Source organism: Orycteropus afer, unplaced genomic scaffold (genome assembly GCF_000298275.1).
Source record: "Orycteropus afer afer isolate SDZICR_OR568_19922 unplaced genomic scaffold, OryAfe1.0 scaffold00358, whole genome shotgun sequence".
Classification (NCBI taxonomy): domain Eukaryota; kingdom Metazoa; phylum Chordata; class Mammalia; order Tubulidentata; family Orycteropodidae; genus Orycteropus; species Orycteropus afer.
This window is the reverse complement of record NW_006921945.1, coordinates 1,961,803-1,983,229: the sequence shown is the minus strand read 5'-3', so window position 1 is coordinate 1,983,229 and position 21,427 is coordinate 1,961,803. Positions and strand designations below refer to the sequence as shown.

The 21,427-nt window shown below is 52.7% G+C and overlaps 1 protein-coding gene across 1 annotated transcript in view; it reads right to left on the bottom strand.

Moving 5' to 3' along the window:
* PARP12 (poly(ADP-ribose) polymerase family member 12) overlaps nucleotides 1-19,238 on the bottom strand; it is a 27,417-nt gene extending 8,179 nt beyond the window's left edge. Inside the window, exons 1-6 of the mRNA XM_007952787.1 lie at nucleotides 19,123-19,238; nucleotides 17,837-17,972; nucleotides 17,071-17,362; nucleotides 12,877-12,978; nucleotides 9,944-10,071; nucleotides 2,328-2,507 (exon numbers count right to left, since the gene is read on the bottom strand). Coding sequence (XP_007950978.1) covers nucleotides 2,328-2,507; nucleotides 9,944-10,071; nucleotides 12,877-12,978; nucleotides 17,071-17,362; nucleotides 17,837-17,972; nucleotides 19,123-19,238 — 954 coding nt within the window. The remainder of the gene's footprint in view (nucleotides 1-2,327; nucleotides 2,508-9,943; nucleotides 10,072-12,876; nucleotides 12,979-17,070; nucleotides 17,363-17,836; nucleotides 17,973-19,122) is intronic.
* Between the last annotated feature and the right edge of the window lie 2,189 nt (nucleotides 19,239-21,427).

Here is a 21,427-nt window from a genome sequence, read left to right as displayed (position 1 = left end):
GTCACCTCAGCCCCCCGCCTCTTCCCCCGTCCATCCTGGTCCCCCTCTCCAGTCAGTTCACACCCCTAACTGTTCCCCACCCATCTTTGTCCGCCTCTTCACTCAGCTTGGCCCCCTGTCTTGCTGTTTTCTTATTCTGGTCCCTTGGACACTCTTCTGTTTTGTCACTCATCCATTTTGGTCCCTCACCCCCTACAATTAGCTACAAGGCATCTCGTGTTTTGGGTCGGATTGAGTTGGGATTCTGGCTCTGAAATCCACTCACTCCATCTCCTTGGCAAGTTACTCTAGCCTCTTGGGGCCTCAGTTGTCCGCACGTGTTACAGGAATAAGCACCATACTACAGCCAAAGCAATGGGAAAAGAATTAAAATGAGGCAGGCAAGGGCTCAGCACAGTGCTGGGAACAGAAAACACCTGGTGAAGGCCAGGGCCGTCCCGACTCGCCGTGGGCCGTCCCGCTCTTCTCTCCGCACTCGCGCTGCACTCAGAGTCCTGAAACCCGTCACGGCCTCGGTCCGCTGCTCTGCCTGCCCTAGAACCACCATCCTGCCCTGCTGGCCCCACGCTGTGGGCGCTACACACACAGATACAGACACAACAGGCCCTTCCAGGTCCCAGGGGAGCTCAGGCCAGGGGGCGGGTCTTACAACCAGGGCAGAGTTTCTTACAACCCAGACAAGACTTGTCCCTCAGACATACACCTCAAGTTCTACTTTGGAAAGTATGTCCCTGTATAAGTGACAACCTTCTGATACTTGTACTTTTACAAGAAACCCGGGGACTCTATCAATGTGATCTACCCAGTGACATCTCCAATAACTGTCAGCAGCAGTTAATTCATTCCAGGATCCAAATCCATCCATCCAGAAATAAACAAATAAGCCCGCTGCCAAGAAGTTGATTCTGACGCATGGCGACCCCACGTGTTTCAGGGTTGAACTGTGAGGTCCACAGTATTTTCAACGGCTGTCATCTAATGCAAGCAGGGTGCCAAGCCTTTTATCCACAGCGCCACTGGGTAGATTTGAACTGCCAACATTATGACCACTTGTTGCTGTTGTCAGGTGTTGTCAAGTAGGCTCCAACTCACAGCGACCCTGTGTACAACAGCACGAAACACTGCCTGGTCCTGTGCCAGCCTCATGACCCTTGCTATCCCTGAGCCCATCGTTGCAGCCACTGTGTCAGTCCATCTCGTTAGGGCCTTCCCCTTTTTCACTGCCCCTCCACTTTACCAAGCATGACATCCTTCTCCAGGGAATGGTCCCTTCTGACAACGTGACCAAAGGAGGTGAGACGATGTCTGGCCATTCTCACTTCCAAGGAGCATTCCGGCTGCACTTCTTCCAGGACAGATTTGTTAGTTCTTATGGCAGTCCCTGGTACTTTCAACATTCTTCACCAGCATCACAACTCAAAAGCATCCACTCTTCTTTGGTCTTCCTTATTCATTGCCCAGCTCTCACATGCATATGAGGCGATTGAAAATACCACGGCTTGGGTCACGTGCACTTTAGTCTTCAAAGACATTATCTTTGCTCTTCAGCACTTTAAAGAGATCTTTTGCAGCAGATTTGTTCAGTGCAATATGATGTCTGATGTCTTGACTGCTGCTTCCATTGGTGTTTGTGGAACCAAGTAATATGAAATCTTTGACAACTTCAATCTTCTCTCCATTCATCGTGATGCTGTTTATTGGTCCAGTTGTGAGGATTTTTGTTTTCTTTATGTTGAGGTGCAATCCATACTGCAGACTATCGTCTTGGATCTTCATCAGGAAGTATTTCAAGTCATCCTCAATCTCAGCAAGCGAAGTTGTGTCGTCTTTATATGATTAGTAGTCAAGTGCAAACTAGCTGCACCAAGGGACCCTTCTAAATCAATACCTGTACATCAATCTTCCAGTCGCCTACCTTCTATGAAGATGCTGTTTTGAAGACAGTGAGAAGCCAGCCTGGAAAGTGCTAACCCTTACCCTGCAGCCATTCCAACACATCCACACCCACAGGCAGACACAGAGACCCCCTCCTCCAGAGCTACTTGCTTGCCAAGAGGAGAAACCCCTTCCTGGCCTGTGTTACAAACCCACAAAGAAGCACCGCCTCCCCATGATGTCGGGGATTCCATTCTGAGAAGCCAACCGGTATCGCAACGAAGAACCTCATACAAACTGCTGTGTGTTGCTGTAATTCCCCCAAAGCTGAGGAATACTAAATGGCACATGGAATCTGTCCACTGAGGCCCCGCGCCATGATCCTTGAGCCCAGAAAGGGCCCCACCATGACACCACAGGAGGAAATGCTTGTTCTTGGTCCATCCACTTACCTGTCTTCCATATTCCTGCCAAGAACCATCCTCGTCCCTCCAGTACCACACCCAGTCAGTGGTGAGGATGAAGTGTGGGGGCTTGGTGACTGAGGAGGCCGTGGAAAGGCGGCGAACCGGGAAGGCACCGACTGTCATGGAGTCGAAGTCCAGGCAATCAGAGGTAGATTTATTGGCCAGCTTGGTAAAGACCCTGTGGAAAACGAGAGGGAGATGGAAGATGGACATCTGCTACCCAAACACACACACACACCCAGGCCCCTCGGCTTCCACGGGCTTCTAGACCACGTGGCTGGCAGATGTCAACATAACGTGCACATTTTTTTTCCATGTGGCCATGGAAAGGGGGAAATGCTGCTGCAGATCATTTTACTAATCAAAGGGAATAAAATCAGGGTAACATGGCATTCAATTGTGTGGAGCATAACAAAATATGCATAACACTGAGAACAATGGGAATTCCAGAACACTTCATTGCGCTCATGAGGACACTGTATATGGATCAGAAGGCTGTCATTCGAACAGAACAAAGGGACATTGCATGGTTTTGAATCAAGAAAGGAGTGTGTCTGGGTTGTGTCCTTTCCCCATACTTATTCAATCTGTATGCTGAGCAAATAATCAGAGAAGCTGGACTATATGAAGAAGAACGTGGCATCAGGATTGGAGGAAGACTCATTAACAACCTGAGATATGCAGACGACACAAATTTGCTTGCTGGAAATGGAATGACTTGAAGCATTTACTGATGAAGATTAAAGACTACAGTCTGCAGTATGGATGACATCTCAACATAACAAAAACGAAAATCCTCACAACTGGGCCAATAAGCAGCATCTCGATAAATGGAGAAAAGACTGAAGTTGTCAAAAATTTCATATTACTTGGTTCCACAGTTGACGCCAATGGAAGCAGCAGTCAAGACATCACATAATGTATTACACTGGGCAAATCTACCACAAAAGATCTCTCTCAAGTGCTGAGGAACAAGGGTGTCTCTTTGAAGACTAAGGTGCCTCTAACCCAAGCCATGGTGTTTTCAATCACCTCATATGCAGGTGACAGCTGAACAATGAATGAGGAAGACCAAAGAAGAGGTGATGCTTTTGAGTCGTGGTGTTGAGAAGACTACTGAGAGTCCCATGGACTGCCAAAAGAACAAAGAAATCCGTCCTGGAAGCAGCAGCCAGAATGCTCCTTGGAAGCGAGAACGGCCAGACTTCATCTGACCTACTTTGGTCATGTTGTCAGAAGGGACCATTCCCTGGAGAAGGATATCGTGCTTGGTAAAGTGGAGGGTCAGCGAAAAAGGGGAAGGCCCTCAACGAGATGGACTGACACAGTGGCTGCAATGATGGGCTCAGGTATAGCAAGGATTGTGGGGCTGGCACAGGACCGGGCAGTGTTTCGTTCTAGTGTATACAGGGTCATTATTAGTTGGAGCCAATCAACAGAACCTAACAATTTTCACAAAAATCCCTCATACTACAAAATGCACACAGAGTTACTATACAGAAAAGAGTAGTTGACATTCAACCATTTCAGGAAGTGACGTATGATCAAGAACCAATGGTATTGAAGGAAGAAGTCCAAGATGTGCTGAAGGTGTATGGCAAAAACAAGGCTCCAGGAATTGACAGAGTTCCCATTGAGATGTTTCAACAAACACATACAAGGCTGGAAGCATTCTCTCATTTATGGCAAGAGATCTGGAAGATAGCTACCTGGCCAACTGATGGGAGAGGCCCATATCTGTGGCCATTCCAAAGAAAGGCGATCCAAGAGAATGTGGAAATGATCGAACAATGTCATTAATATCACACGCAAGTAAAATTTTGCTGAAAATAATTTTTAAATGGTTGTAGCAGTACACAGACAGGGAAGTGCCAGAAATTCAAGCCTGACTCAGAAGACAGTATGGAATGAGGGATATCACTGCTGATGCCAGATGGATCTTGGCTGAAAGCAGAGAATATCAGAAAGATTTTTACTGTGTTTCATTGACTATTCAAAGGGACTTGACTGCATGGATCATTAACAAATTATGCATAACATTGAGAAGAATGGGAATTCCAGAACACTCAATTGCGTTTATGAGGAAACTGTACATAGACTAGGAGGCTATCATTCAAACAGAACAAAGGAATACTGCATGGTTTAAAAATCAAGAAAAGGTGTGCTCCAGGGCTGTATCTTTTCACAATACTTATTCAATCTGTATGCTGAGCAAATAAGCTCAACCACTCCTCGGAAGGAAGACTGGGCAATCTACTTCCATAGTGATGTTGTTATTGTTGTTGTTATGTACCGTCGAGTTGGACCCGACTCATAGCGACCCCTCCTTGGGTTTCCCAAGGCAGTATCACCACGGAAGTAGATTGCCCCAGCTTCCTTCCGAGGGGTGGCTGGTGGGTTTGAACTGCCAGCCTTCTGGTTAGCAGTCAAGTGCCTTAGCCACTGTGCTAGTGATACCACCTCAGAAATCCAAAGAGGGGTTGCTATGAGTCAGATCTGACTCGACAGCAGTGTGTTTGTGTATATGGAGAAAAACACAGCATTACGATTGGAGGAAAACTCATTAACAACCTGCTATATGCAGATAACACAACCTTGCTTCCTGAAAGTGAAGAGGACTTGAAGCACCTACTGATGAAGATCAAAGACTACAGTCTTCAGTATGGATTATATCCCAACATAAAGAAAACAAAAAGTCCTCACAACCGGACCAATAAGCAACATCATGATAAATGAAGAAAAGATTAAAGATGTCAAGGATTTCACTTCCTGGATCCATAATCAATGCCCATGGAAGCAGCAGTCAAGATATCACTGCACTGGGCAAATCTGCTGCAAAAGACTTCTTCACAGAGTTTAGGAGCAAAGATGTCACTTTGAAGACTAAGGAGCATCTGACCCAAGTCATGGTATTTGCAATAGCTCATAGCATGTGAAAACTGGACAACAAACAAGGAGGACAAAAGAAGAACTGATTCCTTTGAATGATGGTGTTAGAGAAGAACACGGAATACACCATGGTCTGCCAGAAGAACAGACAAATCTGTCCTGGAAGAAGTGCAGCCAGAATGCTCCTTAGAAGTGAGGATGATGGGAGTTCTTCTCTCATCCTCTGGTCATGCTGTCAGAAGGGACCAGTCCCTGGAGAAGGACGTCACACTTGGTAGAGGGCCAGTGACAAAGAAGACCCTCACTGAGACGGACTCACACAGCGGCTGCCACGGGGCTCAGGGACGGCAATGATTGTGAGGCTGGTGCAGGACCAGGCGGGGTTTCACTCTGCTGGACTTAGGGCCACTGGGAGTTGGAACTGCACAAAGTGTTAGTTAAATATTATTTTTTAAACAAACGCACGGCTGAAATTTTCACCCAAACCACAAGTAAAAAAAAAAAAAAGCACTGCTGAACTGTCAAGAAAGTTAAGGGAAATCCTTAGAGCCAAAAAAATGCAACAGTTGGCATACACTGAGGGGTCAGTGAGTCAGACCCTGAACGAAGTACTTTCATGGACTGCTGGAGTTAGTCCTTGTGCTAGTTGTGTGTCAGCTTGGCCAGGCCTGGTTTTAGCTGGCTGGGCAGCTAGAGGTATTGATTCCTCATGAGGAGAGACTGGTCATCAACTCCATGGTGGAATCTCCTGGAACAGCCGAGAAGCTGCCTTAGGGGTGTGGTTTGCTCCCAGTATATTAGAAGACAGCTTTGAGAAAGACCTCAGAGCTTTTTGTCATGTTTGGACCCTGCATGTAGCCGAGTCTTCATTCCGCAGCCTGCCGTATCGTCTGCCAATCCTGGGATGATTTCTGGTCTTGAACTAGTGGCCTGCCACGTTGTTTGAGAATCTTGGGACTGTGCCATTTTACTTGTCAACCTTGGGTTTGTCAGCCTCAGCAGCCAGCAGCTGCCTGAGTTAAGAGAAGCCTCCAGCTTCTGTGGGCCAGGAGCAAGAGGCAGAGCTGAAGCCCAAGGTCAAGGGGCCTTTACCAGTCCCTAGAGCCTGGCACTTTGAACTGGGACTTCTAGCCTCCTGAACTGTAAGAGAGTAAGTCCCTGTTTGTTGAAGCCGCCCATTTGTGGTATTTTCTGTTAGAGCAGAATGAGGACCACCACAGTCTTCGTAGCCCTGTCAGGCTGGTTACAGATGGGAAAACAGAGGCACAGGAAGGTACCCAGCCATCATCAAACAGCTAACAGATGGTACAAGTGGGGCCCAAGCCAAGCCAAGCCTGCACCCTTAACCAGCTGGGTGTTCCTTTCTACCTGCTACACTGTCTACAGAACAAAGGGAAGGCTTACAACCAGAGGTGTGCAGGGGTTAAAGCCAACGGCTGCCCAAAGGCAACGCCAGTGAGAAAAACCAACAACCTCCTGCTGCGGCGGCAATGCGGAAACAGGAAATAAAAGGTAGAGTCTGAGGAAGACAGGGAGTCGAACCCCAGGAGACAGCTCTGCATAATGTCAGGACACTCAAAGCTACACGCCCTCAGTGAAGGGAGAAGAGGGGGACCCAGGCTGTGAAGGAAGCTGGCAAGGAAACCCCCCGCATCCTTGTTCACTTGGGATGGAGGGGAATTCCCCCAACGACTCACGCAAGGCAAGCCTCACGGCCTCCCTCCCAGAAGCTCCATTCTGGACACGCGCTCTGGACAAACGTGCACACACGTGTGCCAAGACACTGGACAACACGGCCCACCTCAGAGACACAGGGTCACATGAAGGAGTCAGAGCAAGGGCACACAGCTGTGATTCCATTTCTGTGAGGCCCAGGAACAGGCAAACGTGGTGACAGATCAGAACAGAGGTGGCCTGTGGGGGTGGGGACTGACTAGGAGGAGACGGGGGCATTCTGGGTGATAAAGACGTTATGTCTCATCTGGAGTGCCGGCTACACACGTGTACGCATTTGTCCAAACCCACTGGGTTGTGTACTCAGAATCTGTGCGCTTCACCATGTGTCAATCCTACCTCAAAGGAAAAGAAAACAAGAGACAAAGTGTGGTGTGAGTGACTTCATTCTCCTAAGAGGAATGGTTTGTTTCACACACTTCACTGATAGCAATTTGCACATAATTACTTTCTAAGCACAAATTTATTTAATCCATCCAAAAAGTAGGCTGAAATGCAGGGATGCAAAGTTATGGACACTTCTTAGCCGTAACCAAAAACCCTGAGGAAGGGAGTGGCTGCACGGGACCTGAGAATTCAGGACTGTGGTCACAGGGGCATCAACACAGCCCACAAAGACAACGTTCCACATTCTATTGCGGTGAGTAGTGACGGGGTCCAAAAAGCATGTCTGCGGCCATCAAAGGGCCAACTATTGGTTTCTCCCCGTCTGTAGCAAAGTGAAGAAAATCAAGGACAAATGGAAACACTTAGTCCAAAGGACTGACAGACGACTCGAACCTCAGCCCTCACAAGCCTGACACCAGAACAAGCTGGGGCCCGGCTACCACTACCAACTGCTCTGAAAGGGATCACGTTAGAAAGTCCTGGATAGCGTGGGAGAAGAATGTGGAACAAAACTCAAAATTTCTTATAAAAAAGACCAGGCTCAGTAAGCCTGCGTGGTCAGATCAAGACTGGTGGAACCCCCAAGACTATGGCCCCTAGTCACCTGTCAGACCTGGAACTGAATTCACTCCTAAAGCTGAACTTTGAGCCAAACAACAGGCAGGTCTACCAGGTGAACAGTAACTCCAGGAAGGCGGACAGTCCTCAGAACAATCAACCATTAGAGACCAAAAGGGCAGCATCGCCCAAGGACAAAGTTCAGAAGGCGGGAAGCATTAGGAGAGGAGGAATGGGAAGGAGAACCGGGGAGAAGGCAGGAGGAGTGATGTTACGTTGAGGGGACGGCGGTGAGTGACATAAAACAAACGCGTGAACTGCTGAACGGAAAACTGGTTTGGTCTGTAAACTTTCACCCAAATAATAGAAAGTTTTCCAAAAAAGTAGACTCAAATTCTCTTCTTGGCAATAAATCTTAGCAAGTAGAGATCTGGTAAGGGTTTGAAAATGGGGCTGCCTGGGTCTCCCCCAACTCTGTTTTGACCTAAGTGACAGCATAGTCAGAAAAATAAACCACGAGAGCTTAGACAGACAGAAGGACGGCAGTGGTGCCAGGCCTCCCAGGCCAAGGGGGCCTCCCAGGTTCCCACCTCCTGACTTTCCCGTGGATGAACGAGTGCGTGTCTGTCAGGGAGTAGCGCCCACAGTGTGACCTCTTTCCCCACAGCTCCTTCCCGAAAGGAGAGGAAGGCGGGAGAGCTGAGGCCACCAAAGAGCTGGTGGGGACGCTAACTGCCAAGTTCCAGTTCAGAGAGAGCTCCCACCTCCAGACATGCTGTATGGGGGCGGAGGAGTTTGTGAAAGAGACAGCGTGTGTGTATGTGTGTGTGTGAGAGAGACAGTGTACATGTGTGTGAGGAAGAGAGACAGTGTGAGTGTGTGTGTCACAGTGTGTCTGTGCGTGGGAGACTGTGAGTGTGTGTGACAGAGACAGTGTGTGTGTTTGTGTGAGAGAGAGAGACAGTGTGAGTTTGTGTGTAACAGACAGTATGTCTGTGCGTGAGAGTGTGTGTGTGTGATGGAGAGAGACAGTGTGTATAAGACAATGTGAGTGTGTGTGAGACAGTCTGTGTATAAGAGGGTGTGTGTGTAAGAGAGTGAGTGTGTAAGAGTGTGTATGAAAGGGACATTATGAGTGTGTGCATGCGAGACAATGTGTGTGAGAGACAGTGTGCATGTGTATGAGAGAAACAGAATGTACGTGAGTAGGATATGTGTGTGTGTGTGCATAAGACAGTGCACATGTGTGACAGAGCACGTATGTTTGTGTACATGAGTGTGCATGTGTGAGCATGTATGTGTGTGCATATAAGTGTGCATATTGTGACAGTGTGCATGTCTCTGTGTGTGTCTGAGTGTACATGTGTGTGACAGTGCATGTTTGTGTGTATATGAGTGCATGGTATGTGTATATTGTATGTGGGTGTGTATGTGTGGTATGTGTATATTATATGTGGGTGTAGTATGTGTATATTATATGTGGGTGTGTATGTGTGATATGTGCATATTTTATGGGTGTGGGTGTGTGGTATGTGTATATTATATGTGGGTGTGGTATGTGTCTATTGTATGTGGGTGTGGTATGTGTATATTGTGTGTGTATGTGGTATGTGTATGTTGTATGTGGGTGTGTATATATATGACATGTGTATATTGTATGTGGGTGTGTGGTATGTGTATATTGTATGTGGGTGGGTGTGTGGTATGTGTCTATTGCATGTGGGTGTGGTATGTGTACACTGTATGTGTGTATGTGTGGTATGTGCATGTTGTATGTAGGTGTGTATATACATGATATGTGTGTATCGTATGTGGGTGTGTGGTATGTGTATATTGTATGAGGGTGTGGTATGTGGGGTGTGATAATGTGTGCATGTGCATGTGTGGGGTGGGTGTGTGCTGTGTGCACGTGCACACACCCTGCCCTAAGGCCCATACCCTTGCACACCCACATGAACCCCCGTGGGTCTGCCCTCCCGCTCAGCGCACAGAAGGCCACCCTCGAGGCAGCCGGGCCCCAGTGCGTGCCGTACATACTGGTCTCTGCCGGGGTCACTGTACGCCTCTTCAATACACTCCATCTGGTCCAAATCCTCCCATGTCCCTCCGGCCAAGCGTTGCCAGCGATACGGCAGGTGGAAATGGACTCGGTGGCACTTGTCTGAAAAAACAGGAAGCAGTGAGATGTCTGGACAACACAACTGGGCTAAGAGGCCTGGGCGCTGCCACTGGCTGGCGGTGAGGGGTGTTCACGGGGGAGCTAGTCTTTGGTGTGGTCGGGCCTGAGCCCAGACATGCCAGAACTGCGTGTTCCATTCGGCACATTTTGCTCTGCACCTGCTAGGACCCTATGCTAACTTCTAAGCCACGTCCACTGGTAGGTTAGCTGAGAATCTCCTTTCATGGAAGAAAGATGCTGACTGAGCGGAGGCCAGAGGACTGTCCCTGCATGGGCATATGACTTGGTATCCCCTGAGTGTGCAGCGTGGCTGTGAGGACACCATGCTGAAGACCAGACGCCCAGCCCAGCCCCACGTCCGCTCGCAGTGGTCAGCAGCAGTCCAGCCCCCAGCATGGTTCCAGCTACGGCCGTATCAACCCCTGCAACCCCATGCACGCTCTAAGGTCTACGGAGCCCACTCTGCCTTGGCCTCAACCCCCATAATGGCCCTGTCTCAGCTCCATCCCCTCTGTCTGATGAAACGCTAGAAGATAAGGACCCCTAGCTTGGAAAAACAAACCAAGCCCACTGCTGTCAAGTCCATTCTGACTCATGGCAGCCCCACAGGACAGAGTAGAACTGCCCAGAAGGTTTCCAATGATGTCATCTTTATGGAAGAGGGTTGCCGGCAGGTGAGAACCACCACCCTCTGGTTGTGGCAGACCACCTAACCCCGATCCACTAGGGCACCTTGTGGCATCTTCAGGGAAGGATGTTTGGGGCTGGCAGCAATGACGCTTCCTGGAGGGGTGCAGTGAGGGAGCCCTGCTTCCTGCTGTCAACCCTTCATACATTTTATCTTTTCAAACAGTAATCAGAAGTGTGGCTTACCTGACACTTAAAAGAATAAAATTTTCGACAACCTGATGTACTCTTTTGGGCATGAGTGCCACCTTCTTCCCAAGCGGTTACCACAAAGGAAGAGGAGAGTTTCCCGGGGTGGCTGGAGACCAGGCCTGCGCCAGGCAGGCAAGTCTCGGGGAACAAGAAGGGCAGGCCCAGCGGAGGACGGGACACAAAGCGGCCCCAGAGGCCAGAGGGGGCGGGGCTCGCAGTGGAGTTCCTGCTCCAGGCCAAGGAGCCTGCGGGACTCTCCACAAGGTGTGTGCACAGCAGTGCTGGGGTGAAGGCTGGACCAGGACCAACAAAGCCAGAGCCAGGTCCACAAGGACATGACCAGGGGCCATGGAAAGGCCTCACCAGGTACGCCACCACTCACACACAGGTCTACGGAGCCCAGGCGCAGGCATCCTGGCAGAGACGCAGAAGGCACCCACTGGGGAGAGGCCCACGCCAGCCCTCCCGGAAGGATACGAGGGCAGAGGGAAGGTCTCAGGCTCCAGTTTTTCTGGAAGGCCGGGCACGGCCGCCCCACCACGCACAAGCCTGGAAGTACCCAGTACAGAGAGTGCCCCACAGGCCACGCCCCAGGACGGAGGCCTGGGCCCCAGCTGCCACGTCTTCCTCCTCCTCCTGGCCCCCTTTCCCGATGAGTCACAGGAACTAGACTAATGTGGCCAACTCATCAGCCTCCTTCCCTTCCCCAAATCCCCGCGATGACAGACAGAGAAGAGTAAACCCAAAGCCCAGGAAATCAATGGTACCACTGACACCTGGTTCTGGAGGACTTCCGCGGGAGGGATGGCACTGCCCTGGCTCAGTGGTGGGATGGTCACCAGAGCACACACACCAGCACCGAGACCTGGACACAGGGCACTGTGTGTGAAGTATTATCTCAATAAAGTGACGTGTAAAAGACACATACGTGTGTATATAAAACCCAAACCAAACCTGTTGCCATCAAATTAATTCCAACTCCTGGCGATCCCAGGTGTTAGAGAGGAACTGCCCCACAGGGTTTTCCTGGCTGGAACCCTATGGAACCAGGTCACAAGACCCTTCCTCCACAGCACAGCTAGGGGGGTTCAAACCACCAACTTCAGATTACTAGTCAAGCACAAACCATTTTACCACCCCGGGACTCTTGCTGTGTGCATATGTGGTACATGCTCTCTGACAATGGCAATTCTATTCCCATGAATCTACTCTACAGAAATGCATGCATGAACATGGCTACTCAGTAAACCAAAACAAAACTCACAGCCATCAAGTCGATTCTGACTCATGGCAACCCCCACTGGGTTTCCGAGGCTGTAAATCCTCACAGAAGTAGATTGCCCTGTCCTCCTTCCAAGGAGTGCAACCTTCTGGTTAGCCGTCAGATGCCTTAGGCACTGGGCCACAGAGCTCTGCGTACCACGGAGCTGTCCTTAAAAATGAGACTGACTAGTGTGTACTGATATGGCGTCTCCAAATCACAAGGTCAAGTGAAAGCAGCAGGTTAAGCAACGCGTATGACCCGGTGCCATCTGTCTGAGAACACGGAAGACGAACATTGCAACCACGCGGCCCGCGCTGACCTTTAAGGAAGGATGACCAGGACTCATTCACGTCAGTCTGTGTCGTCTGAGAACTGAGCCTGTCTTCTCTGTCCCACTGGTCTGGGGCAGGTCTGTGACTCATTTGCTGAATGAACCAGTAACTGGTCTAGAGTTTGACTTTTAGGAACAGGGAATTCCTACTCTCCCCAGCCCAAACATCTCCATGAAACTGCCAAAGTGCCCTCCCGACTCCCCGCTAAGCTGTTCTCTGGTTTGGGGGTGAGCACCTGGGGCAGCCTCGGAGCAGAGTGCTTGGACAGGTGGAAGGCAGCTCCCTCCTGTGGGCGAGGCCTCACCCACTCACCTTTGAAGCTACAGCTCTTCCGGATGTGGTACAGGCAGATCTGGTTGCTCTCCTCTTGGCTGGTGGTATCTGGGGACCCAGGACCTGAAGCCTCTCTTCTCTCTGCAAAGAAGTATCACAGACATCTGTCCACTTCCACCAAAGCTCCTGATGCAGCTTAGAGCAGTTCTGGGGGCGAAGGAAGGGACAGAGGGTTCCCTTACCCCCTGCATGAGGCAGAGTAGGTGAGGCGAACCCACCCAACCTAGCAGTGTAGGGATGAGGCACCAGTAGTGCACCAGCAGTGCAGGGGTGACGTGACCCCACACAACCTGGTAGTGCAGGGGTGAGATGGCAGCGTAGAGGAGAGGAAAAAGGATTCACCCACCCGCTGTGTGAGGCAGACTGAGCAAGGTGACCTCATACAACCCAGCAGTATAGGGGTGACGTGACCCCACACGACCCGGCAGTGCAGGGGTGACGTGACCCCACATGACCTGGCAGTGCAGGGGTGACATGACCCCACACGACCCGGCAGTGCAGGGGTGACGTGACCCCACACCACCCTGCAGTGCAGAGGTGACGTGACCCGGCAGTGCAGGGGTGCGGCCCCCTCATACACACTGGGGCCTCTACCTTCTACAGGGGGAGCCTGAGAGCCCCAGGCCACATGGCTGCTCACCAATCCCAGGGCGCTGTGTCCTCCAGGGGCTCCCTTCTCTCAACCCGACCTCCACCAGGACCCTGAGGAAACCTTGTAAAACTGCACGTGGCCGGTCTCCCTGTCTGCCCCAGAATGGCCAGGTCAGAAGCTCAGGGGTGAGCCTGGAACACTCTTGCACAGAGAGGAGCCACTATTCCGCACGGCAGGCAGGTGAAGGGTCGCCGTCTACGCCTGGGATGAGCCCAGGGTCGACTTTTCATGACGCCAATTTGATGGGGTTTTTTTCAATACCAAGTAATTGTTTGTGAACCCTCAGAGCCCCTGCAGCGTAGACCGTTAACACGCTCGGCTGCTAACGAAAATGCTGGAGATCTGGAAATCTGCTGCCCAGAGCTGCCTCGGGTGACCGGCCCTGACAGTCCTACGGAGCAGAGCTCCACTCCGACGCCCACAGGCCCGTGAGTCGGCAATGACCCGACAGCAGACAGGCCTTTTTCAAAGCCCCATCAGGATCTCACGCCGAACGGAAAGCCAATGTGTCTGAACAAGCCTGCCTTCGTGAACCCCAGGTCGTTTTCAGAATCTCAGAAGGAGCCCTGGTGGCGCAGCGCTTAAGTGCTTGGCTGCTCACTGAAAGGTCTATGGTTGGTTCGAACCCACCAGCGGCTCCATGGACGAAAGCGGAGGCAGTCTGCTTCTGGCAAGATCACAGCCTAGGAAACCCTGTGGGGCCGTTCACTCAGTTCACCGAGTCTGAACCCACTCAGCGGCAGTGGGCCTGGCTTTTCTGGTTTGTAAGTATCTTCAAAGGGAAGGTAGACACTCCCACCGGCCTGGGTGTGCTCCTTACGTGTACGCCCCTCCCCGTCCCGAGGAAGCGGAGAAAACTCACTGCAGCCCTCCCTGTTTAGGACCACCGCCATCTTGTGGCTCGTCTCCCTCGTCCAGGTCCCCTCAGATGCTCCACAGACCAGGCCTCAAAACCTCTGCCTGGGGACCCTCAAAGTCATTCCTTCCCTCTCCAAGGGCAGGTAACTGCTCTTTCGACTGGACTTAGCAGCAAGGCCCCCCTCCTCCAACAAAGCTGAACCCACCTGACACCATTAAAGACCTGTCTAGAGCAAACTCTTTCTGCATCTAAGTGTCCTATAGTCAAAAGAAACGTGAAATGCAGTGGAAGAAAAATACTCACATGACCAGGTAACCCTTTAAATATAAAAGTTGACTTCAGGTCTGGAACTGAACCCACACCTGTGGTTTCCAGCCAAACAAAATACAGACATGTGAGTTAAACATTTACCTCAAGTAGACACATGTCCTGGAGAGAACAATCATGGGAGAAGGAAGGGCTGCTTATGCACAGGGAGACAGCTCAGGGCGCAGGAGTGTATGGAGGGACGGACACTGGGAAGAGGTAACTATGGGGAGAAAGTGGGAGGGGTAAACTGTGGTAAACTGTGGCCAACGACATGAGACAAAGTATATGTGAACTGCTGTATGGAAAGTGAATTTGCTCTGTAAATCTTCACCCAAATCACAATTAAAAAAAAAAAAAATACATAAAAGTTGATGCTAAAATCAGGTGGGCAGTTTCCTGGCTGGCAGTCCTGGGCCCCACCTGGTACCGTAGCAGTGATCTACACAACCCCAGGATTCACCACAGGGTCCTAGCCTGGGATGCCCAGTGGCACACTGCTCACCGAGCATCATCAGGCCCTGCATGGGGTCCAGCACATGGCAAGCACTTGAATTTCTGAATGAAAGCTGACAACCAGGACGGTCAGCCAAGCACCTCGATGGTGAAATCCGAGGACACCCGTGTACCCTAAGCTCCTGAGGGACTTCGTTCGTGACTTCCACACTACAGGTGCTCAGGAAACGCCCATTAAGTAAACGTTGCTCAAAATCCCCCCATTTTGCTGACAATCCTTGTGGTGCGGGGAATTACTTGCCTGGCTCTCCTCACCGTGGTCTTTGTGGCGCCCACCAGGTGACTGGGTGGGAATGAAAGGTGCCTGTGGCCCCCGAGAGCACTGGACAGCTTGTTAGTAACGTAAAGAAAGTACGTGGCACCCTTGTGGGGGCGGGACCACGCAAAGAGGCGTATAGAACTTTCGTGTGGGGATTGGTCAGCTTTGTCATTCCACTAGGCGTAAAAGGAGCCCTCCCAGAGGCAGAAAGGGGGATCTCATTGCCAACAAGACAGAAGAACTGAAGGTGGAGTGGAACACATCCTTTGACCCAAGATCCCTTTGCTGGACCTCCTTGGCAGAGAGACCAGCAGAGAGGTAGCAACAGTAGAACTGAGACAGAGTGGCAGGCTTGCCAGCCCAGAGAGTGAGAAAGCTGAATGCCTTTAGGCAGAAGGCTTGCTGGCAGATGGGGTGCCCCTGTAGACAGAGCTAAAACAGCTTTGTAACACTGGCCTGAGCAGGACAGAGGCCAAGGGCCAGAGAAGCGTGCCTGAGGGCACAGCAGAGGGGCGGCTGAACTGATGGAAGAATTGTATCCTGAGTGCCCCTGAACCTGAACTGTAACCTGTGGCTTCCCTAATAAGCCCCATAACAGTGACTGTTGTCTATGAGTTCTGTGTAGTCAGGGCAACAAATTACTGCATCCAGCAGAGAAGCAGAGAGGTTGTGGGAGGGACGGTTGATGTCAGAACTGGTAAAGAGGGAGGAGGGTGGTGGCATGTCTGGCCTCATAGGAATCGGTCTCGGGTTCCTGAGGGTGATTCTCTCTCCCCCTTGTGAAGTCACAGGAGGTATGAGAGGACGCTGCCTCCTCGCACCTTCTGCAGCACCCTCGCACACTCATTCACTCCACACAGGTCCGAGCACCTCCCGGGGCAGGTGTGCCTCCTGGGACAGGCAGTGTTCAGGGGCAGCAGACAAAGCAGACAACAGCCCAGAAGACTGGACTTGTGCACATCAAGACGACAGCCGCTGTCAAAATTAACACCGGCTTCTTTTACTTGGGAGCTCTGGTGCGTAGTGCCTAAGGCATTTGCTAACCAGAAGGCTGACAGTTCAAACCTACCAGCTACTCCTCGGATGGAAGGTTGGGCAATCTACTTCTATAGAGATACCACCTCAGAAACCCAAGGATGGGTCGATATGAGTCAGATCCAACTCGACGGCGGTGAGTTTGTTTTTTCTTTCTTTCACTCAGATTTTAAAATCAAAACAGAACCCAGTATGAAGGTGGCCCCTTACAGGTGTGCGGCATGGCACACGTCACTCTGGGGACCCTCACTGGAGAGGTGGGGGGGCGACAGCACTGGGGGAGAGCCGGGCCGTCTACCTCAGAACAGACCAGACCCATGCAGAATTCACGCTTCATCCACATCAACTCCAATTTGTCTAGACATCTTAACAAATCCATCCACGCCAACGATTATCTTTATGACCCCCAGGAGCTGGAAAGGACCCCACTTCTGTTCTACTAGAAGCAGCACAGACTTGCCCACAATCAGACAGCCCATTTCACAGCGACCGGACCCCAGGACCCCGTGCCCCCGTGCCGCAGGCCTGCAGACGCCCGAGTCTCACCAGCGGTCGTCCGGGGGCCCGCGAGCGGTGTGTCTGGGGTGGAGCGCTGGTTCTTGATGTCGTGTGCATTCCTGTAGATGGCGGGCAGCCTGCGCACCACACTGGGGCTCATGCCTAGCTTCTGCAGCTTCTCCAGCGTCTCGGAGCTGGAGAAGTCGTGCGATCGCTTGCAGCTCACGCCAAACTTGCACTCATGCTGTAAGAAGTACTGGCAGATGTGGAGTTTGGTGCAATGTGTCTTGAAGGTGCAGGAACCGTGGGGCCCATCTCCTTTGTTATAATGGAGGCAGATCTGTCGGGAGGAGGGCAGAGAGGCTGGCTCGGGGAGGCCCCTCTTGACACATCCTCCCCACAGACCAGGCACCAGCTAGGAAAGGTCCCAAGGCCAGAGCTGTGATTCTGCCAGCCACAAGGCCACTAACTCTGGGTGCATGGCTGCAAGGTGCCCATGGTGAACTGGGCACCGGGAGGAAAGCAGGCGGCCAGAACCACACCCTCCACTGGGAAAATCCAAAGGGCTTCAAACTGAGCCGAGGAGCCCCCTGACGGAGCCCCTTCTGTGTGTGGCAAACACCCACGTGACTGGACATCCGCCATTTCCACCACGTCACACGGACAGTTCAGCGACACTAATTACGTTCCTCGGGTTGCTCAACCATCACCACTAAGCGCTCACCGAGCCACCTTAGCCTCCACCTTAGCCTGCGTCGTAGGGCAGCCTCTCGTCCTCCCTGCAGGCACAGCCGCCCCGCTGGCCGGCGCTCACCTCAGGCAGCAGCCAGGGGTCATTCTGGAACAGGAGCTGGCAGAGCTCACTCAAGCTGAGGTGGTCCACACCGTGGCTCTTCAGCACACCCTGGTTGTGTAGGGTCGTCAGGCTGTGGCCGTTCCTGCAGCTCTTCCTGCAAAGAAGCAGTGCTGACAAAGTTGGTCTTGGGGAGGATTTTTCTAGACTACTTCCTGATGTTTACAAGTCCGGGAAACGAAACAGTCAGTCTGTGCAATGAGGAACCAGGGCTCTCGTCTACACAGGAGATGGCACCTGGCAAGTTCCAGGGCCAAGACAGCGCCCCTCACAGGCACTGGAGGAGAACTACAGGCAGGGAAGTTCCCCGCCCAGTCACCCACCACAGAGCAGCATGGGGGATGGGCGGTCAGCACCTGACCTCGCAGTATGAAAGCGCAGGGACACCTTGTGGTCATAGAGAGAGAGAGACAGACAGACAGACATGCACAGGCACACATCCACACACTCACAGCCACACAGGCTGACGGACACAGACCACACGCAGACATGGGCCTAGATAAAATGTGTTTCCCTCCTGGAGTTGGCTCTTCCACTCTCTCGATCCAGAAGCACTGGTCGGGCATTCATTGGGCCCAGCCTCTGGCCCTGTGCCCTGAGGATCAAAGACAAGCCTTCAAATGGCCACCTGGGTCACCAGACCAGGAAGTGCCAGGCAAATAGCATTGGCCTGACTCAGACCTGCCACACTGCCACACTGTGTCTGAGGACTCTTAGTGCCAGGCGGGGCAAGCAGCCCTGCGAACAGTCACGTAGGGGAGCTGGGGGCAGGGGCAGCGGCCTCTACCCGCCACACAGAGAACGGGGCCCAGTGGAACCAGACCCTCTGGGGTTCTCCTCACAGCCAGCTGCCTCTACCACCCCTCACTTCTGGAACCTGGGGACTCCTTGTCCACTTTAAACCTTTCTTCACCAAAAACTACCAGCTTCCCATGATCCTCCGTTATTTAAAAACTCCCCCACTGGCTTCCTCTGAGCAAGAAAGTTTTAATTCCCTAAGAACTGGGTTCTCTGAGGCACAGAAGCAGAGCAGGAAGAGCTGGGCTTTCAGATCAGATCAACCTTAGGAAGAAAGTCCCCTCAAACATGCCACCCACGACCCCATCTCTGCACTGACCCAGCTTGCGGACAGCCTTGAACTGAGACCCCACAGTTGGTCCAGCAGCTCACGTGGACAACTTATCAGGTCTCAGAAGAAACCCAAACTCCTGGTGGGCCCCACCTCAGGGAAGGACAGCTCCCCTCACTGTGGTACGAGGGGGGCCCTGGAGCACTCCTGGCCCCCAGATCTCTCATCCAGTGGAGGTGGCAGAGAGGGGTCCAATGTAGGATCAAAGTGCAAGGTCAGCTGTGCCGGGAACATCAGCCCCAGACAGAGGACACCTGGGCTCCTGTGGGCTGGGCTGGGCAGATGTGGGGAGGAAGCCAGAGGGAGGTTCTTGGAAGCCCAAGCTGAATCCTTAAAGACTGAGAACAAGCCAAGCAAGGAGAGGCTGGAAGAATGCTCTAGGCAGAGGGACTAAACTGACGTAATAAAGACCATGTGATGGTGGTGGTGGTTACTGCTAACGTTACTCAGCGCTTCCCTTCTAACAGGGACTTGCCTACATGCTTTCTGAGCTTGTGGATTCTGTCTTGACAAGCTATGAGGTGAGCAATACTATTCTGCCCATTCCACCGATGAGGAAACTGAAAAGCAACTTGCCCAAGATGCCCAGCTGGCCAGAAACAGAGCTGGGATTCAAACAAGTTGCAGACTGTGCCCTGGACCAAGAGCCCCACTGCCTCCTCAGGGGCCCGGGACCCTCCCCAGCCCTGCCATGGATGAACAAGAGCAGGAGGGAGGGCCTGCTTCTGAAACAGCTGAGCACGTGCCCCAGGAAGACAACCAGGTCCCTGGGCAAAAAGAAATGTGGCAAGCCACACCTATTCAGCCAAATGCAGCCAGAAAAGAAGAAAGAAGGTTCCAGAAATAGCCTGTATCAGCGTGAAGAACTCAGTAACCCAGGTCAGAAAATTCCCACAACCACATCTCAAAGTCAAGTGTGACCTGGGCCGAGTGTGGGGGCGCCTCTGGGAATCAGGCTTCCATTGTTACTTTACCAAACGTGGGGGCTCGCAGGAGAATCGGCGTCCACCCCCGTTTCACCACATGAGGATGCTGCAAGGAGCCCCAGCAGTGCTCTCGTTACACCCACACCCACCTGCCCACGGGACCGCCTGCTGCACCTCCTTCCTCTCACGACGGTTCCTCCCTCTCCGAGGGCCCCTTCTCCACCGTCTCTCACCCGCTGAGTCCCCCAAGGCGCCCCCCTCAGCCCATCTTCCCAGGCCTGTCTCACAGGCCCACCGGACAACAGCTCCTCCTCCCAAACTCCCACCTGAAGGACCACGTCCAGGCGCAGTGTCAGACTGAAATCTGCCCGTCAGTCACCACCCCCCCAGGATTAGGGACCTGGGCGTCTCCACGTCTCTTACTGCCTGTTGCCAAACTGCAAACTCCACCAAATCTCTCACACACACAGCCCTCCCTCAAAGGTCAGTGCCACTCCCCAGGCTTCGGACAATGCCCATCCAGGTCTCTCTGGGCAGCTGCTTCCCTGTCCCCTGCATCACGGCGGGGCCATGAGACAGCTGTGATCCATGGGACATGGCTGGAGGACGCCTACCACTTCTAGACGGGGCCCTCTACTTCCTGTTCTCTCCATCTGCCCCCTGGACCCTGAAACCCACGATGGCCTTGGGCAAGGTCAGTGCACAGGGTCCCTGAGACTGCAGAGAGCAAACCTCCCAGGCTGTGCTGACAAGTGGGCCTGCTGTGAGCCGGGAACAATGGCTACTGTGTGAAGGAAGAAAGAGAGGGGAACAAAGAAAGGACAAGGCAGAGAAGGAAACAAGCCAGGTGACCGGCCTGGCCTCCCACCAGGCCCCCGCACACCCTGCTCTAAACCAGCATCCACATCACCGCCTTCCACAAACGCTGACTGCTGCTGGCCCCTGCCTTCCAGGGCCCCTTTGCCTGCAGGGTGAGGGCCAAGGCCTGCAGCCTAAATTCCACACAGTCCACAAATCTTGAGGGCCACCGACTGCCTTAGAGCTGGTGCTAAGTGCGGGGAGCCAGCAGCCAGGAGGAACAGGTGACGTTCCTGTCCTGCAGGATGAAGCCAGAGAAGGCCGGCGCAGGAGACAAGGCGGGCCCCGCCCGGACACAGGCGGCGGGAGGGCAGCTACTGGGTGGGAAAGGCCTGCGGGAAGGTAGGGAGCTCCCGTTTCACTGCAGATGCAGGCGAGGACCGAGTGCCGGGCAAAGCAAGCCCTCGGATCCAGTTCCGGAGGCCTGGGGGTCTGCGGAGCTCCTAGAAGGGGCCGGACGCAGGCCTGTTCCTCGGCGCCCTCGACCCGGGGCCTGCCCAGGACACCCAGCTCGCAGCCCTCGGTCGCTCTCCTCCACCTCAGGACCCCGGAGCGGGTCTCGGGCACAGTGCCCAGTATTCAGCGGGCGCTCAACGCATGCTCCTCGGCGCCAACGCACGGGGCGGCCCCGGCACCATG